At 65.3% G+C, this 21273-nt stretch overlaps 2 protein-coding genes across 7 annotated transcripts; both read right to left on the reverse strand.

The window, feature by feature from the left end:
- Positions 1–88: 88 nt before the first annotated feature.
- On the reverse strand, positions 89–9714 carry USP36 (ubiquitin specific peptidase 36). Of its 6 annotated transcripts, none has more exons than XM_062010662.1 (20): positions 9577–9714; positions 9048–9321; positions 8742–8963; positions 7950–8060; positions 7582–7684; positions 6913–6980; positions 6430–6500; positions 5979–6061; positions 5670–5781; positions 5269–5409; positions 4950–5050; positions 4584–4689; positions 3714–4376; positions 2962–3080; positions 1941–2312; positions 1551–1708; positions 1002–1148; positions 698–813; positions 503–608; positions 89–429 (listed from the first exon to the last, which is right to left on the reverse strand). In XM_062010662.1, the coding sequence occupies exons 1-19, from the start codon at positions 9592–9594 to the stop codon at positions 504–506; spliced, it is 3090 nt and encodes a 1029-aa protein (XP_061866646.1). In that variant the 5' UTR covers positions 9595–9714; the 3' UTR covers positions 89–429; position 503. The 6 variants fall into 6 exon arrangements, with proteins under 6 accessions (XP_061866646.1, XP_061866645.1, XP_061866649.1 ...); XM_062010661.1 differs by having other exon boundaries at positions 1002–1151; XM_062010665.1 differs by lacking the exon at positions 1551–1708 and having other exon boundaries at positions 2026–2312.
- Positions 9715–10295: 581 nt separating this feature from the next.
- Positions 10296–19652, reverse strand: TIMP2 (TIMP metallopeptidase inhibitor 2). The gene is made up of 5 exons (XM_062011104.1): positions 19327–19652; positions 12858–12958; positions 12667–12775; positions 12219–12343; positions 10296–11842 (listed from the first exon to the last, which is right to left on the reverse strand). Exons 1-5 carry the CDS (start codon positions 19451–19453, stop codon positions 11642–11644), a joined length of 663 nt encoding a protein of 220 aa, XP_061867088.1. The 5' UTR covers positions 19454–19652; the 3' UTR covers positions 10296–11641.
- Between the last annotated feature and the right edge of the window lie 1621 nt (positions 19653–21273).

Consider the following 21273-nt stretch of genomic DNA (forward strand, 5'->3'; position numbering starts at 1 on the left):
CCGCGTGACGCGCCGGGGCGGAGCCGGGGAAGCCCCGCCCCCCCCGCCCCGGCCCCGCCCCCCGCGAGCGGAAGGCAGCACGTGCGCGTTGCGGCCCCCCGGCAGGCGCCGGGTTCTTTATTGCCCGGCGAAGTGGCGGCTGCGCCCCGGCCCGCGGGGTGGGCGCTGCTGCCTTCTGCGCCAGCGCGAGGCCGCAGGCCCCCGGGGCGAACGGTATTCTCACAACAACCGCTGTGAAGAGAAGGCGGGGGGCGGGGGTCGGCGGGGGAAGAACAGTCCGGGAGAAAAACGTGATGAGGGAGGGCAGGCGAGAGGCAGGAACGTCCGGGTGAGGAGGAGGAAGGACGGGGTAGCAGTCCAGCAGCAGCTCCCAGGACAGCACTTCCCCACATGTGCCCTGTTCGCTTGCTGAGGGACGCAGGTCGGGTCCTGGGAGGAAAGGAGCAGCGTTAGCACCACTCCAGGCAGCCACCCCCCCGACCCCGACCCCCACCTCGCTCACCTCAGAGGCGGTGGCCCAGGCTGGGCCCCCGGCCAGGCCACACCGACCACAAGCTCTGCCGCTGCTGGAAGCAGCTGAAGCCTCTCTTTTTCTTCACCTTTTTAACCTGTGAAGAGATAGGAAGGCTCTTGGGCTCAGAGCACAGTGTCCTCCCAACTCCCCCCTGCCCCAGCCTGGGATATGGCCGGCACTCACCTTCCCTTTGTCAAACTCCTTGTCCCACTCATCGACGATGGTCACACTCCGGACCCACTTGGCATCCTGAATGGCATCCTGGCTGACGGCTGAGGCCGTGCCCTCCCAGGTCAGCACTGTGGAACAGCACCCTCAGCAGTGAGCAGCACACTGTGGCCCCTGCACAGGGCCCCTGGACCCTCATCCCACCATCCCCTGGTCCGGGAGCATTGCCCAGCTGCAGGAGCCCTGCAGCTGCCTGTGCTGGTGGCTGGGGATAGCTCAGGCTCGCACACAGGGCTCAAGGTAGAGGAGCAGGGATTACCTTGTTTTCCATAAGCCTTGTCCAAGGAGTTCCTGAGCAGCTCGCCCACCACACTGGACTGCTCCCCGTTCACGGGTGCTGCACTGGCCCCCCAGCTGGAAGAGGTGCTGCTCTTCTGCCCTGTCTTGTTATCTGAGGCACAGGCTGCTACTGAAGAAACAGTGGGGGTGAGGACAAGCTGCAGGGAGTGCCTATGTTGCTCCATCTCCAAGGCAGATCTTGCCCCAGGAGATGCTCTTGGGACTAACAAGGTTGTGATGGTGCAGTGTGTTTGGGCACCTTGGGCAGGGAGAAACTGGGGTTTCCACACCTTGTGGGGCCCATCCCCATGAGGCTGGAGAGGACCACCCCCTCATCCTGGGTACAGCCAGGCAGCTCCTGTAGGAGCAGCACACAGGCCTGCAGGCAGCTCAGGCATGAGCAGGCAGTTGTCGGGACCAAAGAGCATCAGGGACTGCACCCCAGTGCTGGGGGGGGCAGCGTGAGCAGGCAAGCTGCCATCTGTCCCCTGCCAGGCCCCAGCAGCAAGGAGCCTATGGTCAGGCATACCTGGGGTACCATCCGTGGCACAGGCACTGGGGGCAGCTGGCTGTGCCAGGGCTGAGCTGCCCATGCTGTGGCTCTGCTTGTAGCTCTCGCTCGTCTGAGCTCCAGCCTCTGCTGTCCACAGCTGCTCCATGCCGCAGGGCTTCAGCCTGGCCTTGCAGCTGAGGAAGGCAGCGTGGGTCAGGGGCTGCCCCCAGGGCAGTGGGACATGGGGATCCCCATAGTCCAGCACTGCACCCAGAGAGTGGGGAAGCCACCCCCAGTGAGAGGGTGCTTCAGAGGCTCCACGGTGGGGCTTGTCCCACACACAGAGGCCCCTGCCCAGAGCACAGAGAGTCCAAATGCAGCCCGAGCAGGGAGGTGCAGAGTGCTCCTGTGACCACAGCACCTCACCTGTCTGCGGGGAGCACCTCAGAGCACCGCTCTTCCGTGTCCTCTGTTTTGCTCTTTCTCTTCCTCTTCTTGATGGACTCTGTACCTGGGGAAGTGCTGGGGTCTGATACTGGCTGTTTGGACCTGCTCTCCAAGCTCTGACACCGTGGCTTCCCCTGGCCATCACTGGGACTCTTGTCTGCTGCCTCCTTCCCCATGAGGGACACCAGGCTCTCCAGAGTGGAGATCTTCCTTTTCTTCCTGGGGGGTTCTGAGGTGTCATCGTTATCCCCCGTAGCCTCAGCAGGAGTGGAGCCCTCGGCTCCTTGACGCCACTTGCAACGCTTCTTTTTGGAGGGACCAATGCTGGCTTCTAGGCACCTCTTCTTCCCTCTGCAGGAAAGAAGGTCATGTGAAGGATGAGGGGAACCATTGGTCATGAGGGAGGGAGGGTAGGAGCTGAGGGGCTGAGCTATGGCTTGGGCTGAGGCAGGCTTTTCAGGACGGGGCAGTTTGGAAGCAGATGGGGACAGCCTGAAGGCCAGGAAAAGCGGCTGACATGATCCGAAAGCCAGCTCAGGAGCAGGAGCTCCTCTTCCTCCCCATGCTGAGGCACATGAGCACAGCACCCAACTGCCACCTCCTCAGCCATGAGATCTGCATCAGACCCTGCTCTCAGAGCAGCAGCTGCAAGGGCACAGAGTGGCCCAGCCCCTGCCCCACACACGCAGCACCCGCCAGCCCGTAGGGAGCAGCAAAGGCCTCATGCTGCTGCAGCACGTGTCCATGGGCAAGGGTACAAGGGAGACCCAGACCAAGATCTAGACCAGACTGGTGCCTCCTAATCCCATAGGACATGAGTATGTGGCCAAAGCCTCCAAAGCTCCCTCCCACCCTCTGCCAATGGTCAGAGAAGCTGCTCTGCCAGCCCAGGACAGGATGTCCAGCCACCAAAACAGCACCCAAACCAGTTGTGGAGCACCCCGAGGCTGCTGCTGGCCTTGCTGCCTGCAGGAGCCCAGGAGCAGCTGGCACTGCTTACCTCGGCCTGCCTATGTCAGGCTGGGGAGGGGGCTTGAGCTGGATGGTGGTCGCAGGTTGAGGGTGAACTGGTGTGTGGCCATCGCTTCCACTCCCCTTCTGTGGGAGGCTGCCCTGCAGCTATTGACACAAATAACAACTTGTAGTCTAAAGAAAAGACACTTCCACGAGCCAAGAGGAGAAATATAAAAAGGGGATCCCAGAGAAAGGGGAGGGGAGCAGATGCAGACAGGGGATGAGAAGTGGGGGGTGACAGAAGAACAATCAGAGTGGTTTTAGTCAGAAGCATATAGGGAAAAAGAGAACTTAAAGATCAGAAACCGCAGCGCACTGCCCCGAGCCCTGGCTGCACAGCAGCACACAGAGGGCCAGTCCCAGCCCCCGAGGGGCCAGTCCCACGCTGCTGCCCTCCAGCTGCTCCCACTCGCCCCGGAGGCCAACGCTCCCCTGGCAAGGCCATGGAGGCCGCCCCGCTGCAGGGACGGGCACAGCCACCCCTGTCCTGGGTGAGAAGGCAGGAGCCCTTTCTCCTGCATCACTCAGGGATGTGAACAACAGCAGAGGCCAGACTCTGCACAGGAGCCAGAGGGAGGGCAGAACAACTGCTGCAGCCCTGGGGCTGAGGGGTTCTCCACATCCACCTCCAACTTAGCAAGACACTCAGCATTAGCTCTACACTTGTCCCCAACACAAGCCCCACTTCAGAAAGCACAAGGTGCCTACTGAAGACTCCAGGCAGGAGCCCAGACTCACCATTTTTCCAGAGGGTGCCATCTCCTTGGCTGGTGGTGAGGACACGTTGCTGCTCGGCTCCAGAGTGCTTCTGGCTAGCTGGAAGGATTTCAGTTTTGCAGACTTGGAGTCTTTGTGGGCAGCTGGTGTGGCACCAGGGCCAGTGGCGGGGGCTGAGCCACAGTCCAATTCCTCAGAGGGGCAGAAGGTTCTGCTCTGGGCCTTCTGGGATTCTTTGTAAGGCTTCCACACTGTGCCCTGGGCTGGGCTGGCAGCACTGCTGCCATTGGAGTCCTTCTCCAGGGCACTGGCATTATCGCCACTGCCTCCAGGCTGCTGGCCAGGTTCCAGAGGCAGCTTGGATGAGGTAGGTGGCCCCCTGCTCTCGCAGGAGCTATGCTGGGGCAGCTTCTCTTTGGCCCTGCTTGCATCGCTGGCATTGCAGGAGTCCTCAGCAACGGGAGCATGAGGCAGCTGCAGCTTTCTGACCTTCTGGGCTGTGTCACTGCACTGCACTGGGGCTGTGTGGGGCACTTTGGGTGGCAGGGGTCTATTGGACATCTGCAGCAGATCAGTTCCATTCAGCAGCTTTGGCTGCTTCAGCGCTGTCCCAAACGAGTCACGGGCGACAGGGACCCCCATGTCCTGCCCCAGCTGCCTCTTCCCTAGCACCACAGATAGTTTCTAGACAGGAAGAGAGAAGTTCAGTGAGGAGAGAATTCAAGGAGCCAAGGACACAATGACCCTGCCCATCCCTCCCTGCCTAGGCCCACGCAGGAACCCGCGGCTCAGCACCGTCCTCCCTGCAAAGCTGCAGCCCCCCAGCCTCACAGGGAAGGCAGAGGGGCAGCAGCCCCCCTGGAGCAGCACCGAGAGCAGCTCAGAACTCACCAAGCCCGTGGATGGGGAAGCTGGGAAGGAGGTCACAATCCTCTTGGTCCACCTGGAGGCAGAGGCAGCTTTGCTAACAGGCACCTCCTTGCTCTTCTCTTGGAGTCTGGCACAGGCAGAGAAGTGCTGGGGTTAACTGCGAGGGCTGGAGCCACTCCAGCGCCTACCAGACCCACGTGAGACACAGGAGCAGCAGCTCCAAGGAGCTGAGGTGCTCTGCATCAAATGCTGGGCCCGTCCCGAGGCAGCGCGTGCGCCGGAGCCACGCCAGAGCCACACCAGGCACAGGCTGCCAGCCCTGGCCCAAGCACCAAGAGCTAGGGGCAGAGGACACAAAGGGGCAGGGGGCACAGGGGGCACTCTCACCTCAGGTAGAACAGCATGTAGGCCTGCTGGTTGAGGACCACTTTGATGTTGCTGGTGCGGACCAGGTTATCGTTCATTTGATACCACTGCCCGTTGCTGGCCTGTGGAAGAGAGAACAGAGTAAGGCTGTGTCCGGGGACCCTCCTGGCATGAAGAGCAGCAGGAGCAATGCCCAGCAGCAGCCTTGCTCTCCCCAGAACCCACAGGGGAATCTGCAGCCTTCCACGCTCCCTGCTCAGCATCCTCCTTTCTGCACAGCACAGGGAGCCACGAGCACCCCCAGCCCCGAGCGGTTGCCAGGGCAGCACCCTGGGCTCACCTTCACGTAGCAGTAGTAGTGTCCTGCGTGGCAGCTGTACCCTGAGTGCACCAGCACTGCATACAGCCTGTACGTGACGGGGGGCCCGTGGTTCTCCGACATGTAGGGCCGGATGTTCAAGAACTCGGGGTATCCCACGTCCTGTGGAAAGAGGATATCTCAGGAGCTGTCACAGCAGACAAGAGCAAGAGCAGCTCAGCTATCCTACAAGCCCCATCTCTTGAGGGAGGGAGACCTGCTCTCCCCAGGCAGAGGTCACAGTGGGGAAGATGCCACAGGATGAGTCCAACTCCCAGCAGTCCGCAGCGCTGGGGAAGGGCTGCAGGACACATCCCACCCTGCAGCGGGCAGCAGGGCCTCGGCCAGGAGGCAGCCCTGGCTCTGGGCCGCCCAGCGCTCACCTTTGTGATTTTGCCTCCAGTGAAGTCAGCAAAGCGCTTCAGGGTGACTACGAGGATGTTGGAGGCTTGGTGGATGGTGAAGCGTTTGCAGGCTGACACTTTCTTCTTGCATCTGCACAGAAAGAGCTCGAGCTAGTCAAGCTGTTCCACCCCACGGTGACTGCCAGCCTTGGCCAAGCGGCAAACCCCACGGAAATGACCCTGCTGAGCCTGGGCACCTTGGCCTCCCATGGCCTCTTCCACAGACACGTGGCTGCTTCCCACTAGCACCCACGAGCCCCTTCCCCACCCCCACAGCCCCTCACTCACTTGTCACACATGTAGGCGTTCTCCCCACCCAGCAGCTCTGGCATCACAAACAGCTGCAGCGCCCGTGCTACGCTTGGAGCTTCCTGCAAGGACACAGCAGTGCTCAGGGCACCAGTGGCCAGTCCACGCACAGCCTGGCTCCCCACAGGACACTGGCCCGAAGAGGCCACACAGAGCCTGAGCACAGGACCACAGACCACACTGAAGCCGTGGGGCTGGCAGTGAGGCACATCCCTATGGCCCCCCAGCACCAGGGAGCCTCAACAGAGGAGCCGGGGGTCACGCTCAGCAACAGGCACTGCTCTGCCAGGCAGAGATGGCAGCACGACAAACAGAAGCTGCTTCTCTCTCGGCTGCACCATGCCTTGGTGCTGGCAGGTTCAGGAGCCTCAGAAGCACTCAGAAACATCCCTCTGCAGAGCTCTTCCCCATCCCAACCCTGCTGCAGTACCTTGATGTCCAGAGACAGGTCCAGGTAAGGCTCATAGGTGTCTGAGGCACTCTTGCACGCCAAGCACATGACTGCAAAAGGAAGAGCAATGAGCACACGCTGGCACAGCCCCCAGCCCACCCCAGTCCAGGTAGCTGCAATCCCCCCTCTCCAGGTTTGGGCTCTGGGATGTGAGCATCAAGATTCACAGCCTGGCTCTGAGGAGGGCTGGCAATTCCACTGCATGCTGGGACACAAAGTGTGGCTGGATCACAGGAATTGTTTGGGTTGGAAAAGCCCTTGAAGCTGCTGCAGTCCCAGCCCTCCCCTCACCCTGCCCAGGTGACTTTGTAACCAAACAGGGGTCACAACCCACAGGCACTGCAAGACTGACCAGCCTCAGCCCTGGGTAATGGACACATGCTTGGCAATTTCCCCTAAAGATTTCTGCTGCAAGGCTCTTGGGAAAAGAGCAATCCTGAGTGTCTCAGCCCCAGCACTCACCACGGGACCGCAGGCAGCCGCCAAAGATCTGGTGGATCAGCGTGGTGGCCTGGGTCTGGCGATCCAACCTAGAGAGAGTAGCACAGATCTCAACCTGCTCGCCACAGCAGCCACCCCTTGTCCTCAGGGCAACTCCCCCATGTGCTCTGGCCAGCAGACGGGCCACAGAGCTCCAGTAGCAGAGGGAAGCAGCAGCCTCTGCCACTCTGCTCTCCCAATGCCAGGGCTCAAGGAGTGGCACCAGGCTCCAAAGTGCACTTTCCTCTAGAAGGAGCAGAAATGTCTGGCCAGGGCTCAGAGCTGGGCACTGCAGAGGGGCAATGCAGGCTTCCCAGGATAGGGGGACCAGGGGAAAGCTGCTCGCCCACAGTCACAGAGCTGGGGCTTAATGAGCAAACACATCTGTATCCCCTGGCAACCAGGGCAGGACGCAAACCCACAGCAGCCTCAGGGTTTGGGGACAAGCCCAGAGCTATGATGGGCTGGAGGAGGCAGAAAGCAGATGACAGCCCAAAGCTGTGTCACAGAGGGGCAGAGAAGCCCAGCTGAAGCCTCCAGAAATCCAACCCAGGGCACATTTTCACCCCACAGTCCCCTCCCACAGGTACAAGGGACCAGCGAAGGGACAGCAGAGAGTTGCAGTGAAGGGGCACCAGGGGCTGCACATACTTGGTACAGTCGTTCAGAAAGGCCTTCTGCATGGCATCTATGACATAATGCAGGAACTCATGTGCATCCTCCTGCCTGCCGAACTGCAGGTTCTGGGAGATGTCTGTGGGAGAGGGAGGAATCAGCCCCAGTGCTGCAACAGATGCCTCTCTCTCTCAGGACCCCCAGCCCACACCAGCCATCACTCATACTGCCCATAGGGGAAGCCCCAGGCAGGCCATGAAGCCACTGGACACCATCAGGCCCAGCGAGTCATCCTGGGAGAGCTGTGTGCCAGCTCCTGCCCCACTCTCAAAGGTTCTGCTCCTGCCTTAGTCACCGCTCTCCTGCGTGGCTATGGGAGGGGAGGGGAAGGCAGTTATCCTTACTCTTGAGGTCTCGGATGAAGGCCATTGGCTTTATTGTATTCCCACTGTTGGCAAAAGCCTGGATTACGTGATTCTGCATAATACATATCATGCAGAAGCCTCCTTGTTGACCTGCAGCAGGAAAGAACAGACGTTGGGACAAACCCACGAGAGATGGGAGCAGTACAGGGGATGGGGCACTCCCGGTCCAACACAAGCTCAGCCACACGCAGTTTTCCCTACGAGCTCTGGGGCACCCCAGGTACCCAGGGAGCAGCACTGCCACCCCAGCTGGCACAGCCTCTGCAACCCCCTGGGTGAGGCAGCATCACATGAAGGGAAAACAGGCCACAGGTACTTGCTGGAGGAGGCCAAAGGCCGGCCCTGAGGGGCAGATCCCACCAGAGCCCTACGGACAGGGCTGCGAGCCCTGTCCGCTCCCCTTGCTCACAGCTCGGAGCAGTGCCCACCAGCCTGCCTTTCAAAGCCACCCATACATGGCACCTTCTGCCAGGCCCTCAGGCAGTCCCCACAGGCAGCAGCTGCTTGGGACTCCCAGTCAGCCCCCGGGCACCAACAGACCCCCTTGGACCCATCTCAATCCTGGCTACAGTGCCTAGCAGATACAGAGCCTCCCCAGACACAAGGATGCTGAGCTCAGCATCGCTGCTACAGCTGAGAAAAGTGACCTGTGTGCAGGAATTGACCCCTCAGTGGAGAAATGGGCAGGAGGGGGCAGAGAAGGCGCATCCTGACACCCGCACGGCCTTTGCCAGAGCCCACAGCAGAGCAGGCTGAGCCAGAGCCACTCACATCTGCGTCTGTGCTCCTTGGAGAGCAGGTAGTTGGCGAGCGGTGGTGTGTAGGTCAGGCACTGCACCGTGGAGTTGAGGAAACAAGTGTTCCCGAGGTTGTGCAGCCCTGCGCCGACACGGTAGATTTGCTTCCACTTCATGGAGAGACTCTCGGCAGGGAAGAGCACCTTCTGGGGCGCGGGGATGCCATCCCCCGGTTCCCTGGCGTCACCACCGCCGCCTGCAGGGAGAGAGGCAGTGAGAGACAGGCCACGAGCCGCGGGTGGGCAGCGCGGGCAGGGCTCTGCTCGCCCCCTCTGCTTACCCTGCTTGTCAGCCGGCCGCTCCTCGGCGTCACGGCGGCAATCGCCGTCCTTAGCCTCGGGGTTGAGCAGCAGATACTTTCCCCGCAGCTGCCCCAGCTGCCCGGCCAGGTCGCGGCTGGCGGGCTCGAACTCGATCTTTTGCAGCAGCACCTTCTTGGCCGAGGCAGCGAGCAGCTGGCCCAGCTTCGCGGCCTCGCCCGTCTCCTGCCGGTCCGGCTTCAGCACCTCGTTCAGCCTCTCGGCGACCGACTCGGCGGGGCCCGGCGACTTCGGCTGCGCGGGTGAAACGGCTGGTCGAGGGGAGACGCCGGCCCGTCCCGCCCCCGGCTCGGGGCCACCCGTCACCCGAACAACGCGCTGCGCCTTGGGCCCGCTCCCGCGGCCCTCAGCGGGTCCCCGGCCGCCGCTCCGGGCCCCGCGCTCTCCCTCCGGCCGCCGCCCGCGACCTTCAGCGCCGCCGCGCCGCCGCCGCCGGCCGCCGCGTGTGAGCACCCGGAACGCTGCGCGGCCCGGCCGGGTCACACTCACCATCCGGGACCCCACCATCGCGGCGCACGTGTAGCTGCCTGAAAGCCGCGCTCCGCGCCGGCCGCCGCCGCCACAGGCCGCTTCCGCGCCGCTCCCTTCGGGGGCGGGAACAGCCGCGCTCCCGCCTCGCCCCGAGAACTCGCTGCCCGGCGCGGCCCGGCCCGGCCCGGCCCAACCGCTCCGCCTCGGGCTCCGCCTCCGCCCCGGGCTCCGGCTCGGGCTCCGCCTCAGCGTCGGACTCCGGCTCCGGCTCTGGCTCCGCCTCAGCTTCGGACTCTAGCTCCGGCTCCGGCTCTGGCTCCGCCTCAGCTTCGGACTCTAGCTCCGGCTCCGGCTCTGGCTCCGCCTCGGGCTCCGCCTCAGCGTCGGACTCTGGCTCCGGCTCAGTCTCCGGCTCCGCCTCAGCTGCGAGCTCCGCCTCTGGCACGTCCAGACAACGGACTGCCGAGCTCCTGGAGCCGGGACACGGGACCCTCCGCGCTCGGGCCCCAGCCATTGTGACGTTGCTGAGAAGGCAGCTCTGACGTCGCCCCTCGCCCGATCCCCCTCCCGCGGCCGCCGGCGGCACCGGCGGGGGCTCAGGCCGAGGCGGGGGAGCGGCCGCCGCCGCCGCTCTCGCCCCTGCCCGGGCGCTCCCGGCGCAGCCTCCCCGCCCGAAACCGGAGCGACTCCAGCGCCGGACGAGCAGCGACAGAAATCACGGACAGGGACCAAAGAGCCGGTGGGAAAACAGTGGCAATATTAAACTCAAAGGCAGACTACCAGCAGAGAGGAGTAAATGGCAGATATGACATAACCGTACAGGAAGCGAACGGGACTCGTATATGGGATGGATTAGAGGTTGGGGGTTTTTTTGTCTTTTTTTCTTTCTTTTTAATTTTTCTCTTTAATACGTTGAAATTGCCCAGACTGGTCCAGTTCGACATCTCAAACCCTACGGGGATCACAGCATGAAAAGGCCCCCGGGCGCAGGGCTGCGGGGTCACTCCCAGCACGCTCCCACAGCTGCGGCGAGGGCCCGGAGCCCGCGGGAATGGCTCAGAGACAGCGGGGCCCGCGGAGCCTGGGGGATCACCGCGGCGAGGGGACGGGTTTCCCTGCGGCTGTGCTGCTGCCTGTGCCCAGCCCGGTGCCAGGCTCCATCCCTCACCACACAGGACGGGGGGTCAGGCGGCCGTGGTGCCGCCGCAGCGCCCAAGGCCACGGCCTGGCTCAGGCAACAGCTGCGCGAGGCTCCAGCGAACGCTCTGCACCCTCCGGGGCACTGCCGAGGGGCAGCTCCCTGCCCAGCCCCCTGCCCAGGCTGGTGGCTCTGAGCCCGTCCAACAGTGGTGGCCACAGAAGGGTCTGGAAGGAGGCTGCAGTGGGAAGGGCCCCCCCGGCCATGCCGGGGCAGGCAGCGAACCCCACGCTCACCTCCAAGTCCTCGTGAGGAGAGGAGCACGGGGTGGGGGGCAGCAGTGCCTGGGGTCACCCCAGCTGCAGTAACGTGCCCTTCTGGCTTTTTGAGAGGAGACGCCCATGCAGGAGCCGTCTGACTCTGCAAAAGCCCCTCGCACACAGCCGGGGCTCTGCCCCGAGCTCCTGCCTGGAGGGCTGCACCCTCCCTGCACCCTGCAGGCAGGGGCAGGCGCTGGGTGGATGTGGGGACACGGCAGGGTCAGGAGGGGGGCCGGGACGCTGCAGAGGGGACGCTGCCTGGCAGGGGCTGCGGGGGGTCTCTGCGGCGGGGGCACTGGTAGACCGGCTACGCAGACGGGGCAGCTCCCGCCACCCACAAGGGTTCGATTCCTTCACAGCTGCCAGGGCTGAGTGTGGCCAGGGAGGACGTGGCCCTGGCAGAGGGGTCCCCCCGCACCCCACTCAGCCCAGCGTGGCCACGGGCTGCCAGGAGCCTGCAGCAGAGCGGGTCCCTGTCCCTGCCCCCCGCACGCCGCGGCAGCCTCAGCCCGCGGCCGAGCAGGTTTTCATGCTGTCTGCAGGAGTTGATATCAGCGTGGACCAGTCTAACATCTCGCAGGGTTGGTTTTTTTTCTACTGGCTACTGGAATGCGCTCGTTTGGCTTTAGGGGTCCTCGATGTCGAGAAACTCTTGCTTGGGGGGGGCCATGCCGCGGTACCAGGCGCACGAGCCGTCACTCCTCTTGATGCAAGCGTAGTGCTTCGCCTGCCGCCCGTCCACGTTGTTCTTCTCCATCGCCCAGTCTGTCCAGAGACACTCATCCGAGGAGGAGACGAAGCAGGGGATGGAGAGGCAGCGCGAGATCTGCACACAACAGACATTGTCAGCAGCAGCACCGAGGTGGGAGCAGGACAGGCAGAAGCACAGGGCAGCTGGGGACACTGAGCCTCCACAGCTTGACTCACCTCCCCCAGCTCTCCCCCCTTTCCTGCAGGACACAGCAGGGACGTGACCCCACTGGAGGGGACCGAGGGAGCCCCTGGGTGCAGGTCCTAGGCAGGGCCTTAGTTGCCAGTCAGGCAGCCAGAGCCCCGGCCACGTGCTGTGCCCCTGCACAGTCATCCTTGAAGGACAGGGAGCAGCATCTTGCCACGGAGCCCACGCCTGCCCCGGGGCTGCAGACCCTGCTGGCATGGGGAGGGGGGCACAGCCCACGCTCAGGGGGAGCTCAGCCACTCACCTTGCACTCGCAGCCCATCTGGTACCGCTGGTTTAGGCTCTTCTTCTGCGTCGGGCTCAGTGAGTCCCAGGTGGAGACCAAGTCACAGAGTGTGATGTGCATCTTGCCATTGCCCTCTGACTTGCCTGAGGAGAGGCCAAACCGGCTGCTCAGAGGGTCCCCCAGGTGCCCTGAACCTCATGTCAACTCGAGGTGCCTGGGGTCAGCCTGGCCCAGGGGCTGGGGGCTGCATCCATCTAGCCCCTCCCACCATGCACTTTACCCAGGGAGCGGAGCTCGTCCCCTCGCTGTCCCTGCCACAGCCCAGGGCACAGGCAGGGCACAGCCAGGGGGGCTGCCGAGAGGGGTGGTGGGGCGGGCACACACACCACGGGTGTCTCAGGAAGCACATGAGGCAGCAAGGCCAGTACTGACACCAGCCCCCGAGCCCTCTATTGTGGCCGCTCACCTGCAATGAGATATTCCTTCTTCCCGCCGGTGTCCAGCAGCCGGCCGCACACGGCGGTGGATGGAGCCGTGTAGATGAACTCTATGTCCTTGTCAGGGCCCTTAAACATCTGGGGGGAAGGAGAGGGGGTGAGCAGTTGCACGGCAGCTGCCCCGTGCCCCCCGGCCTCCCGCCCCAGTCCGCCCCGTTACCTTGATCTGCTTGATTTCATACTGGATCCGTTTGATCGGGTTCCCGTAGATGTCGTTCCCTGAATCCACTTCTTTTGCAGAGACAGCCTTTGCTCGGATCACTGCAACGGGGAGGCCTCGAGGTCAGAGGGTGCCCAGGGACTGGAGGTGCCGCCACTGCCATGTGGTGCTGCCCTGGCAGAGTGGCCTCGCTCAGCCCCCCACCCCAGAGCCCCTCACTCTCGCTCGGGGCCAGCTGCCCTCCCTGCAGATGCCCAGCTGCCCAAAGCCACGCGGGGCTCTGGCACACGTGGGTGGTGAGGGGCAGCGTTGTGGCAGTGTCCTCATGGCAGGTGACAAGGAGAGGTCACCCCAGGATCACCCGGCACCGCCGCCAGCCGTGACGGACCAGTCGCCCTTGGCCAGCGCTGCCTCGGTCTCTGCCCAGCCCCTGCCAGATGAGGCTCAGGGTGGCCATGTCCAGGCTTGTGCCTGTCACCCAGATGGCACCAGCACAGCTGAAACCTGCCAGCAGCAGGCTGGGAGCACCACGGCATTTGTCCCTCTGTCACTAATTAAACCAGACGTGGGCCCCAGCCAAGCGCCTGCGTGGCTTGTCCAGGCTGGAGGAGAAAAGGGCAGAGGGAGCCGTCAGAGGGAGCTGGGAGCTGTGTCCCTGTGGCACTGCCACGGACGTCAGTGCTGCCCACCAAGTGCCTGCACAGGCAGCTCATGCCAGCCCCGACCCCACCAGCCCCTGCCAGCTCCTCTGCACCCTGTGCCGGGGCAGCAGGGCCCTGAGGCCAGGCTGCCTTCACACCCCGTGGCTGGAGCCTGGGGTCCCTGCCAGGCCTCAGCCCCTGCCCCATGGAGCCTCACGCCATGCAGGTGCAGCAACCACATCCTCTTGGGGCTATGCTGTTGCTTCCTGCTCTCACTGCCTGCAGAAATAACCCAGGGACAGCTGGGGCTGGGACACAGAGAACCACGGCCCAGGGAGGGGAGGCAGCTCCCAGCTGGCAGTGCCGAGCAGCCCCCCCGGTTCCACGCAGCCCCAGGGTGGTCCCAGCAGCTGCCAAGGCACAAGGTCGAGTGCCCCAAGGGTGGTGAGGCCACGGCACCGTGGGGACATCTCTGCAGTGGAAAGGTGCCGGCGGTCACGCTGCCAGCGCAGCCCAGGGACACAGGAACCAGCATGTGAGCGGCCGGCACGTGGCAGTGACCTGCAGTGTCCGGGGCTGGCAGGGCAGGGCAGGGCGGGCAGCAGGCAGCCAGCTCACCCCGACTCACCAGCTCGGGACACGGCCGCATTCGGAGCTGCAGCGCGCAGGTCACAGCTCTTGGCCAGCCCCAGGGACGCCGATGGCGCGGGGGGAAGGGGCAGCCCCAAAGCCACAGCTCCTGCTCAGCACCCTCACAGCCAGGGAGGGGGGTGGCTGCAGGGCAGGGGCTCGCAGGGGTAGGGAACAGGGACATTTGGCCAGGGTGGCAGGAGAGCAAGTGCCAGCTGAGCTGGGACCCAGCTTGTGTCGCCCACTGAAAGGTGCAGGGGGCCACCCACCAGCCTGGCACGGATGAGCTCGCCTTCTTTCGCCTGGCATGGCAAGGAGAGGGAATCTGACCGTGCTCTATAAATACCGCGGGGCGCAGGGGCATGCACACGGGCTATTTAAGCTGAAGGTCACAGCGGGCACAGCCCCATGCAGGTACCACAAGTGCCAACTGAGCTCACTCTGGGGAGAGCTGCCACCAGCATGAGCCAGGGAAGAGCCTTCCCAAAAGAGCCTCCCACAACCAGTGTGGGCACTGGGTGCAGGACAGGGGGCTGCAATGCCCATCAGTACTGGGGATGCACCGAGGGCTGCCCCAGCCGTGCCCCCCTCACAGGGGAAGGGCCGAGCTGCCTGTGCACATTGTCAGCGCTGCAGCACCTCAGCCATGCAGGAAGCCCCAGCCCCTTTGCAGCAGGGCAGGTCCCTCAGTGCAGTCCCCAGCCCCAGCCCCTGAGGCGGGCTGGAGGAGCTCTGCCTGGTCCCTGCCCTGCTGCAGCGCCTGCTCCTCTTCCCACAGCTCCCAGGGCTGCCCCTCAGCCCCCCAGCCCAGAAGCAGCCGCGTCCTGCCCGTGCCAGGCCCTCGGCTGCTCCGCGGCGACTCGGCTGCAACCGAGCGCGAGACCCGCGCGCGGCTCCGGCCTCCGGCTGCAGGCGCAGGGAGCGGTTCCTGGTTCACTGGGCTCCAGCCTTTTCCATTCACGTGCTGATGAATCACTTGACAAAAATGCAGCCCAATTCTGGGCGGATTTGTTCTGAACAGTGCGGCTTTGTGGAGGGGACGCCTGCGCTGCGCTTTCCCCGCCAAGACCCCGAAGCGCAGCCAAGCTGCTCCGCGCCAGCCAGGAGCCGGAGCGGTGAGGAGGGCGAGACGCAGGGATGGCAAAGGCCAGCCCCCAAGGAGACCCCAGCTGAGATCCCAGGATAAGGAGGCAGGGCCAAGGCATGGAGCAAAGCCCCGGCACTCAGAGACCTCCCCAGGTGCCGAGACCCTCATTGGCCCTGTCACCCACCCCTCCTGCTGCCAGGCCCAGGCTCTCTATGAAGCCGAGCCGAGGCTCTCCTGGCTCCTGGGGCACAAGGCAGGCACGGCAGGTCCCCAGCATCTGACTAGGGCAATGCTGGAAATGCTCCTTCTCCAGGCAGGACAAGCCATGGCAAGAAGATGCGCCATGGGGAGCCTCACCAGTGATAACTCCTGTGCCGGTCCCTGGGGCTGCAAGCCACGGCCACCCAGCAATGAGGACCCCGGAGGGGTGAGGGGATGGGCATGAGGGCAGGCAGAGAGAGGGATATCTGCCCCCAGCTGAGGAGGGGTGGGGAGTGCTGGCACTTCCCATCCAGACCAGCTGAGGCTGCCTGGGGCATCCCACAGCAAAGCAGTTCCCATGCCATGGCAGCTGACCTTGTGCTGCTCCCAGGCTGGGCAACCAGCACACAACCAGCTGGGATGGACTGGGGCTGCTGTGCAGCTCCAGTAGCAAAGCTGGGAGCAGATAGAGTCACCCAGCACCACAAACCGACTGGGAGGTCTCTCTGGGCTTGCCAGCTGGTAGGATGCTGTGTCTCCCCGTCCCTGCCACACGGCTACCCCATCTCAGGGGCTTTCTGCTGCAGACAGTTGTCATCACAGCAGGAGGCACTGTGGGCAGGCAGCAGGGAGATGCCACAAGACCCTGCAGAGGGATGCAACAGCCCCAGGTTCTCCCCAGGGAAGGAGAAAAGGGGTTTTGGAAGTGGTGACCTGCCCCAGTGAGACCTGGCAGGAGGGGAGGCTGCCTGGGTGTTGCCCTGCAGTGGGGCAGATCCTGCCATCACCCACCCCAGCCTGGGGCAGCACACGAAGCCTCAGCGCCACGACTCCCCTCCTGGGAAGAGACACCACAAACAGCTGCCCCTTCCCCTGCCATCCCACCCCGGACTCCACAGCGCAGCCCCACAGCACCAGCCCGCGGCTGCCCAGGAAGCGCCGGTGCCCACAGACCGCAGGGGCTGCTGCCGGCCCAAACGGCCTGGGAACAAAGCTCCCTTCTCTGGGGCTGCTGGCAGCCGCCTGAGCAGAGGGGCCACTGCCAGTGCCAGCACTGCCCACCCGGCACTGCCAGCACAGACACCCAGCCCCACGGCCACTGCAGCCGCGCTTGCGGCCAGTGGGGATGGAGAGACAGAAAACTGCCCTGGGAGGGACTCAGCCCCAGCCCCGCCTGGCGTACAGGCAGCAACCAGCCCCAGGTGCCTGCCCGTGCCCCAGCAGCCGCAGAGCAGGGCACCCCTGGCAGAGCTGTCTGGGGATGGGGGGCTGCAGGGAGGGATGCCGGGGCTGGAGGGATGTGGGGCTGAGCAACACAGCTCACAGCGGGGCAGCAGCAGAGACCACGGGCTGCCCTGAGCGTGGCAGTGCCCAGGGGCGGTGGGAGGCAGCGGCCAGGCACCAGGCCCCGTCGCCCACCGGCCTGCGCGGGAGCCACGGGCTCCGGCTGCCGCCTGCGTCATCCCGGCCGTCTGACGGGAGCGGGACGGGGCCCAATCAGCGGCGGCCCCAGCAGTCAGCCCACGGCCCCCGCGCCAGCCGCGCAGGAAGGGCTCTGGCCGGCAGAGCTCGGCGGGCTGGCAGCGGGGCCGGCAGCTCCCCGGCCCCTCCGGGCTCAGTGGGGCCCGGCAGGCAGCTGCGCTCCCCTGGCAGCGCTCAGCAGGGGCTTTCACACCTCTCTCCCCAAACCTGAACCCTCTGCTTGGTCTCTGCCGGGTGCCACAGCTCTCACCATTCCTCCCCTGTGCTTCATCCTGAGGAACCAAGCACTGAGACAAGTGCGATGGGGGTGACGCTGCTGGGGCTGCATCCAATGTGCCCCCATCCCAGGCAGCACACCGAGCCCTCACTCTCCGCTGCCTCATTGACCCTTCCTGACCCAGCACTGCCACACAAAGTCAAAGCCACAGCCATGCCCAGAGCCACACAAAGCCAAAGCCACGGCTGTGTCCAGAGGGGCTGAGATCACTTTCCTCAGCCCTCAGATCCCCACGCTGCTCCAGAGGCTCAGCCACAGCCCGGACACATCCTCACCCTGCAGCCAAGCAGAGCAACCTGGTGCAAACAGGCCAGGTCACTTGTTCCAAGTCACCAGCTCCAGTGACACAAGCCTCAGCTCCTCCTGCACTCCATGCTCGAGGCAGAGCTGCATTTGCCTCCCCCTGTGCTGTCTGAAAATGCAGCCCTGGGCTCTGGCTGCTCCAGCCCTGCTCCAGGGGAGAGCCAGCTGCAGGTCATGAGTGAGGGCAGGGGAACTGTAAGGATGCACAGACAGACCTGGCAGGCACCTTGCATGGAGTGGGGATCCAAGCCCCACAGGGCCACGATCCTGCACCACACTAGCTCAGCTTCCTCCCCTGCTGAGTCCTGCTCAGGTCTTTAAGGGCTCATCAGCTGCCCTGGGTGCACCCAGCATCGCGGGGCATCAGCAGCCACCACGTCTCCACTGAAGGCCTGGCCAGAGGGCATCTGGGGCAAGACGAGAGGCATCGCAGCCTGCAGGAGACACATCTGTGCTGTGTGGGAAGAGAAGGCTGGGGAGCTCATCCCACGGTGAAACCTGCTCCCCTGAGCCCGTCACCATCCCCATCTGGGCTCACACAAAGCAACAGTGTAGAGGACTCGGGCTGGGAGGCAGACGGTGCCAGTGCTGTGGGCAGCACAGCCCGGGAGGAGGCTGGAGGCGGGACAAGCTCAGGCACCCCCAGGACAGGCAGCTGCCGAGGGCAGTGGGCAGCCCGACCTGCGAGAGACCCCGTCCCGGCCATGCTGCACCCCCCGGAGACAGCGGAGGCAGCCGGGGCCGCCGAGACAGATGGTGACTCAGCAGCTGAGTCACGGCTGAGCCAGCACCCCTGGCCGGGCAGTGAGTCACGAGTGCCCCGGAAAGCTGATCTGGGCGAGAGCGTGACGGGAAGCCGCAGCCCCGCTCCCGGAGGGGGCACCGGGATCCCACGGCGCAGGGACAGCGGGGTCGAGCAGCAACCTCAAAAACTCCGTGCTCCATTTTGTCTAGAAGCCTCCCCGTCCCCACCGTGCCTCGCAGCACACGCTGCGCCAGCGGCGAGGCCGAGCCGGGGCGCCCAGGGGCTGCCCTCGCCGGGGAGACGCCGGGAGCCGGGTCTGGAAGGGGCGAGGGGAGCCCGGGGATGCACCGGGAGCATCCCGCTCAGGAGCGGGGGACAGGCCTGGGCTGTCCCGAGGCTGGGGCTGCCTCAGTGCTTGGGAATGCTGCCTCTCCAGCCGAGCCTGGGAACGGCCCCGCACAGGCGGGTGTCCGGAGCTGGGGCTGCGCTGTTTGTCTGATCTGCTACAATTTAATAAGGGCATTATTCATAGAAAGAGGAATTCGGACCCCGGCGCTGCCAAGCCCTCCCTTTCAGCAGCATCCAAGCCGAACAAAGTGGGACGGGGGAGAGGAAATGCCTGGAAATAAGGAGCAGCCGGGAGCTGACCGAGCCCGCCGCGGCCGCTCCCCGGGGCCGGTACCGAGCGAGCGGCGGCCGCGCTCGGAGGGCCCCGGCCCGCCCCGGCAGCTCCCCGCGCTGCCACGTACCACCGCGCTTTAATCAAAGTTAAAAGGAGGAGGCCGGGCCCGCCCGTGTCACCGGGGGCTGCGCGGCGGGGGCCGCCCCGGGGAGCGACGCGGGGCGCGGCCGCGAGAGTGCCCCGAAAGGCGCGGGGACGGCCGGGCCGAGCGCATCTGCTCCCGTGACACACCCCCGCGCCCAGGGCTGCGGGCAGGTGCCGGGGCCGCGGCGGCTCCGCCCGCCCCTGCCCGCCCGAGCCCGGCCGCTCCGCGCCAACTTTCCGCCCCTTCCCCCGCCGCGAAGTTGCCGCGGGCCGGGCCGGGGCTGCTGCCGGGGGGGCTCCGGGCCCCGCGGGGACAAAGCGCGGGGGCGGCGCTCACCTACGTCCGCGTTGCAGAAGGCCTGTTGCGGGTGGATGGGCGAGCAGCTGCAGGCGTCGGCCGGGCGGGCCCTGCCGAGCAGCAGCACGGCCACCCAGGCCAGCAGGCTGGGCAGCGCGGCGGGCATCTTGCGGCGGGGCTGCAGCCTCAGCGACCCTCCCGACAAAGCCGCATCCACCGCCGGGCCCGGCCGAGCCGCCGCCGGAAAGTTTGGCTCCGGCAGCCGCGGCCCCTGCGCGGCGTTGCGGGCGCTGCTGCCGCCGCTGCTCCGCTGCCTTCTAGGGAGGTGTTTTCTTCCTTCCCCGGCTGCCGCTCAGCCTCGCTTTTTAACGTGCTCCGGGGATTTGCTGCTCCTCCTCTGCGTGGCGCGGGGCCAGCCCGGCTGCTCCCGCCCCTCCGCAGGATGCGGCTCCGCGCCGCGATCGCCGCCCCCGGCCCGGCCCGGCCCCCGCCGCGGGCACCGGCCGCCCGCGCCCCCGGCCGAGCCCCGCGCATGCCGCCCGCTCCCGCGGCCCCGCGCCCCCGCGCCCGGGAAGGGTCTGGCGGCGGGAAGCACCGGGCGGCACCGGGAGCCCGGCCCCGGCGCGCAGACCTGGCCGCCGGCCTGCGCCGAGCCGAGCAGCAAATTGCAGGGGAGGGCTGCGCGATTATGTCTGTGCCCAAGCATTTCCTCTGCTTCCTGCTCTTCCAGTTCGGCTCCGCTCATCCCACCACTCCGGCCCCCTTTGCCTGCCCCGTCCCCTGCGCCCGGCGCACGGCTGGCCCGTGGCTGTGCTCACCCGGGGGTCTTCGCTCCTCAGACGTGCCCAGAGACCTCGGGCTTCCCCCCAGCCAGGAGCTGCCTGCCCTTTCTCAAATCCCCACCTTGCCCCTGTCCCAGCTGCCTCACCTGTAGCCCCACGCTCCATCCCTCCAGCAGTGCTTTTGTCCCCGTGACACACGCTGCCTCTGGGCAGGGACACAGCTTCTGAGCCCAGCCGTGGGCAAACGTTGGCAGGAACAAGCCAGTGTCATGGCCACAGAACCTGCTCCCGAGCCAGCCTCTTGATCCAGAGCCGCCCTGCAGCACCTACTTTGTTTGAAGGAAGTGTCAGAGCAGCTTGCCCTTTAGGATGAAAAGAAACAGCAGAAACGTGGGCAGCAGAACCTGGTCCAAGCTTGAGCCTACAGCGAAGCTGCTGCCGTGATCATCCACGGCACCAGGAGGCTGGATGAAGGCTGGAGATGGGGCTCTGGGTCTCTGAGCCCACTGTACTTTGGCAGCAGTCACCAGGAGTCAAACGACTGAGGGACACTCACTGCTCCGACGGCACTGCGGGGCTGATGGCCCTGCTGCCCACACCACACGCTGCCCTGGAGCCTCCCAGGCCCCTGCCATCCTGCCTGCACGATGTGGGGGGCAGATGGGGCCCAGGTACATCACTAGGAAAAGGGGCAGCGTGGGCAGGCACTGGGGTGGTCTGGGAATGCCGGGGCACACGGTACAGGGAGCCCCACTTCCCAGCAGGGTGCAGAGCTCCTGGCCCGACTGAGCCCAGGGGACACGAAGGGGATACAGGGCAGGGATGGGCACTGGGACAGCTCTGGGGCAGGACAGGTGCTGTGGAGCTGCCAGCCCCAGGCCGGGAGGGCGAGCAAGGCCAGGAGCGGCCGTGCCAAGCCAAGAGCAGCCCAGGGCAGAGCAGCCGCCGTGGCCTGTGGCCAGCTGGCGCCCGGCCCGGGCTGGGGATGCTTCAGGTGCCCCGGGCCGGGTGCTGCCCGTGGCGCTGGGGCCGTGCCCGTGGAGACAGCACATCTGCTCTCAGCCCAGCGCCGGCTGAGTCATTGTCTGGGCTAAATGAAAACACGTGTCTGGCCTCGCACACGCTCCTCACCCGACCCGGGGCGGGCGGGCGGCGCTGAACCCTGGGGAGGGCCTCTGCACCCTGGGTGCTGCGGTCCCTGCCG

Source organism: Colius striatus, chromosome 18, assembly GCF_028858725.1.
Source record: "Colius striatus isolate bColStr4 chromosome 18, bColStr4.1.hap1, whole genome shotgun sequence".
Lineage (NCBI taxonomy): Eukaryota > Metazoa > Chordata > Aves > Coliiformes > Coliidae > Colius > Colius striatus.

Coding starts and splice junctions, on each gene's coding strand:
- USP36 (XM_062010661.1), bottom strand. Junction 4,377..4,583: donor CTTCCCCATCCACGGGCTTG/GTGAGTTCTGAG, acceptor CTTCCTGTCTAG/AAACTATCTGTGGTGCTAGG. Junction 2,313..2,961: donor CCTGACATAGGCAGGCCGAG/GTAAGCAGTGCC, acceptor TCTTTCCTGCAG/AGGGAAGAAGAGGTGCCTAG.
- TIMP2 (XM_062011104.1), bottom strand. CDS start 19,453: ATGCCCGCCGCGCTGCCCAGCCTGCTGGCCTGGGTGGCCGTGCTGCTG. Junction 12,776..12,857: donor ATGAAATCAAGCAGATCAAG/GTAACGGGGCGG, acceptor CCTTCCCCCCAG/ATGTTTAAGGGCCCTGACAA. Junction 11,843..12,218: donor AGATGGGCTGCGAGTGCAAG/GTGAGTGGCTGA, acceptor TGTTGTGTGCAG/ATCTCGCGCTGCCTCTCCAT.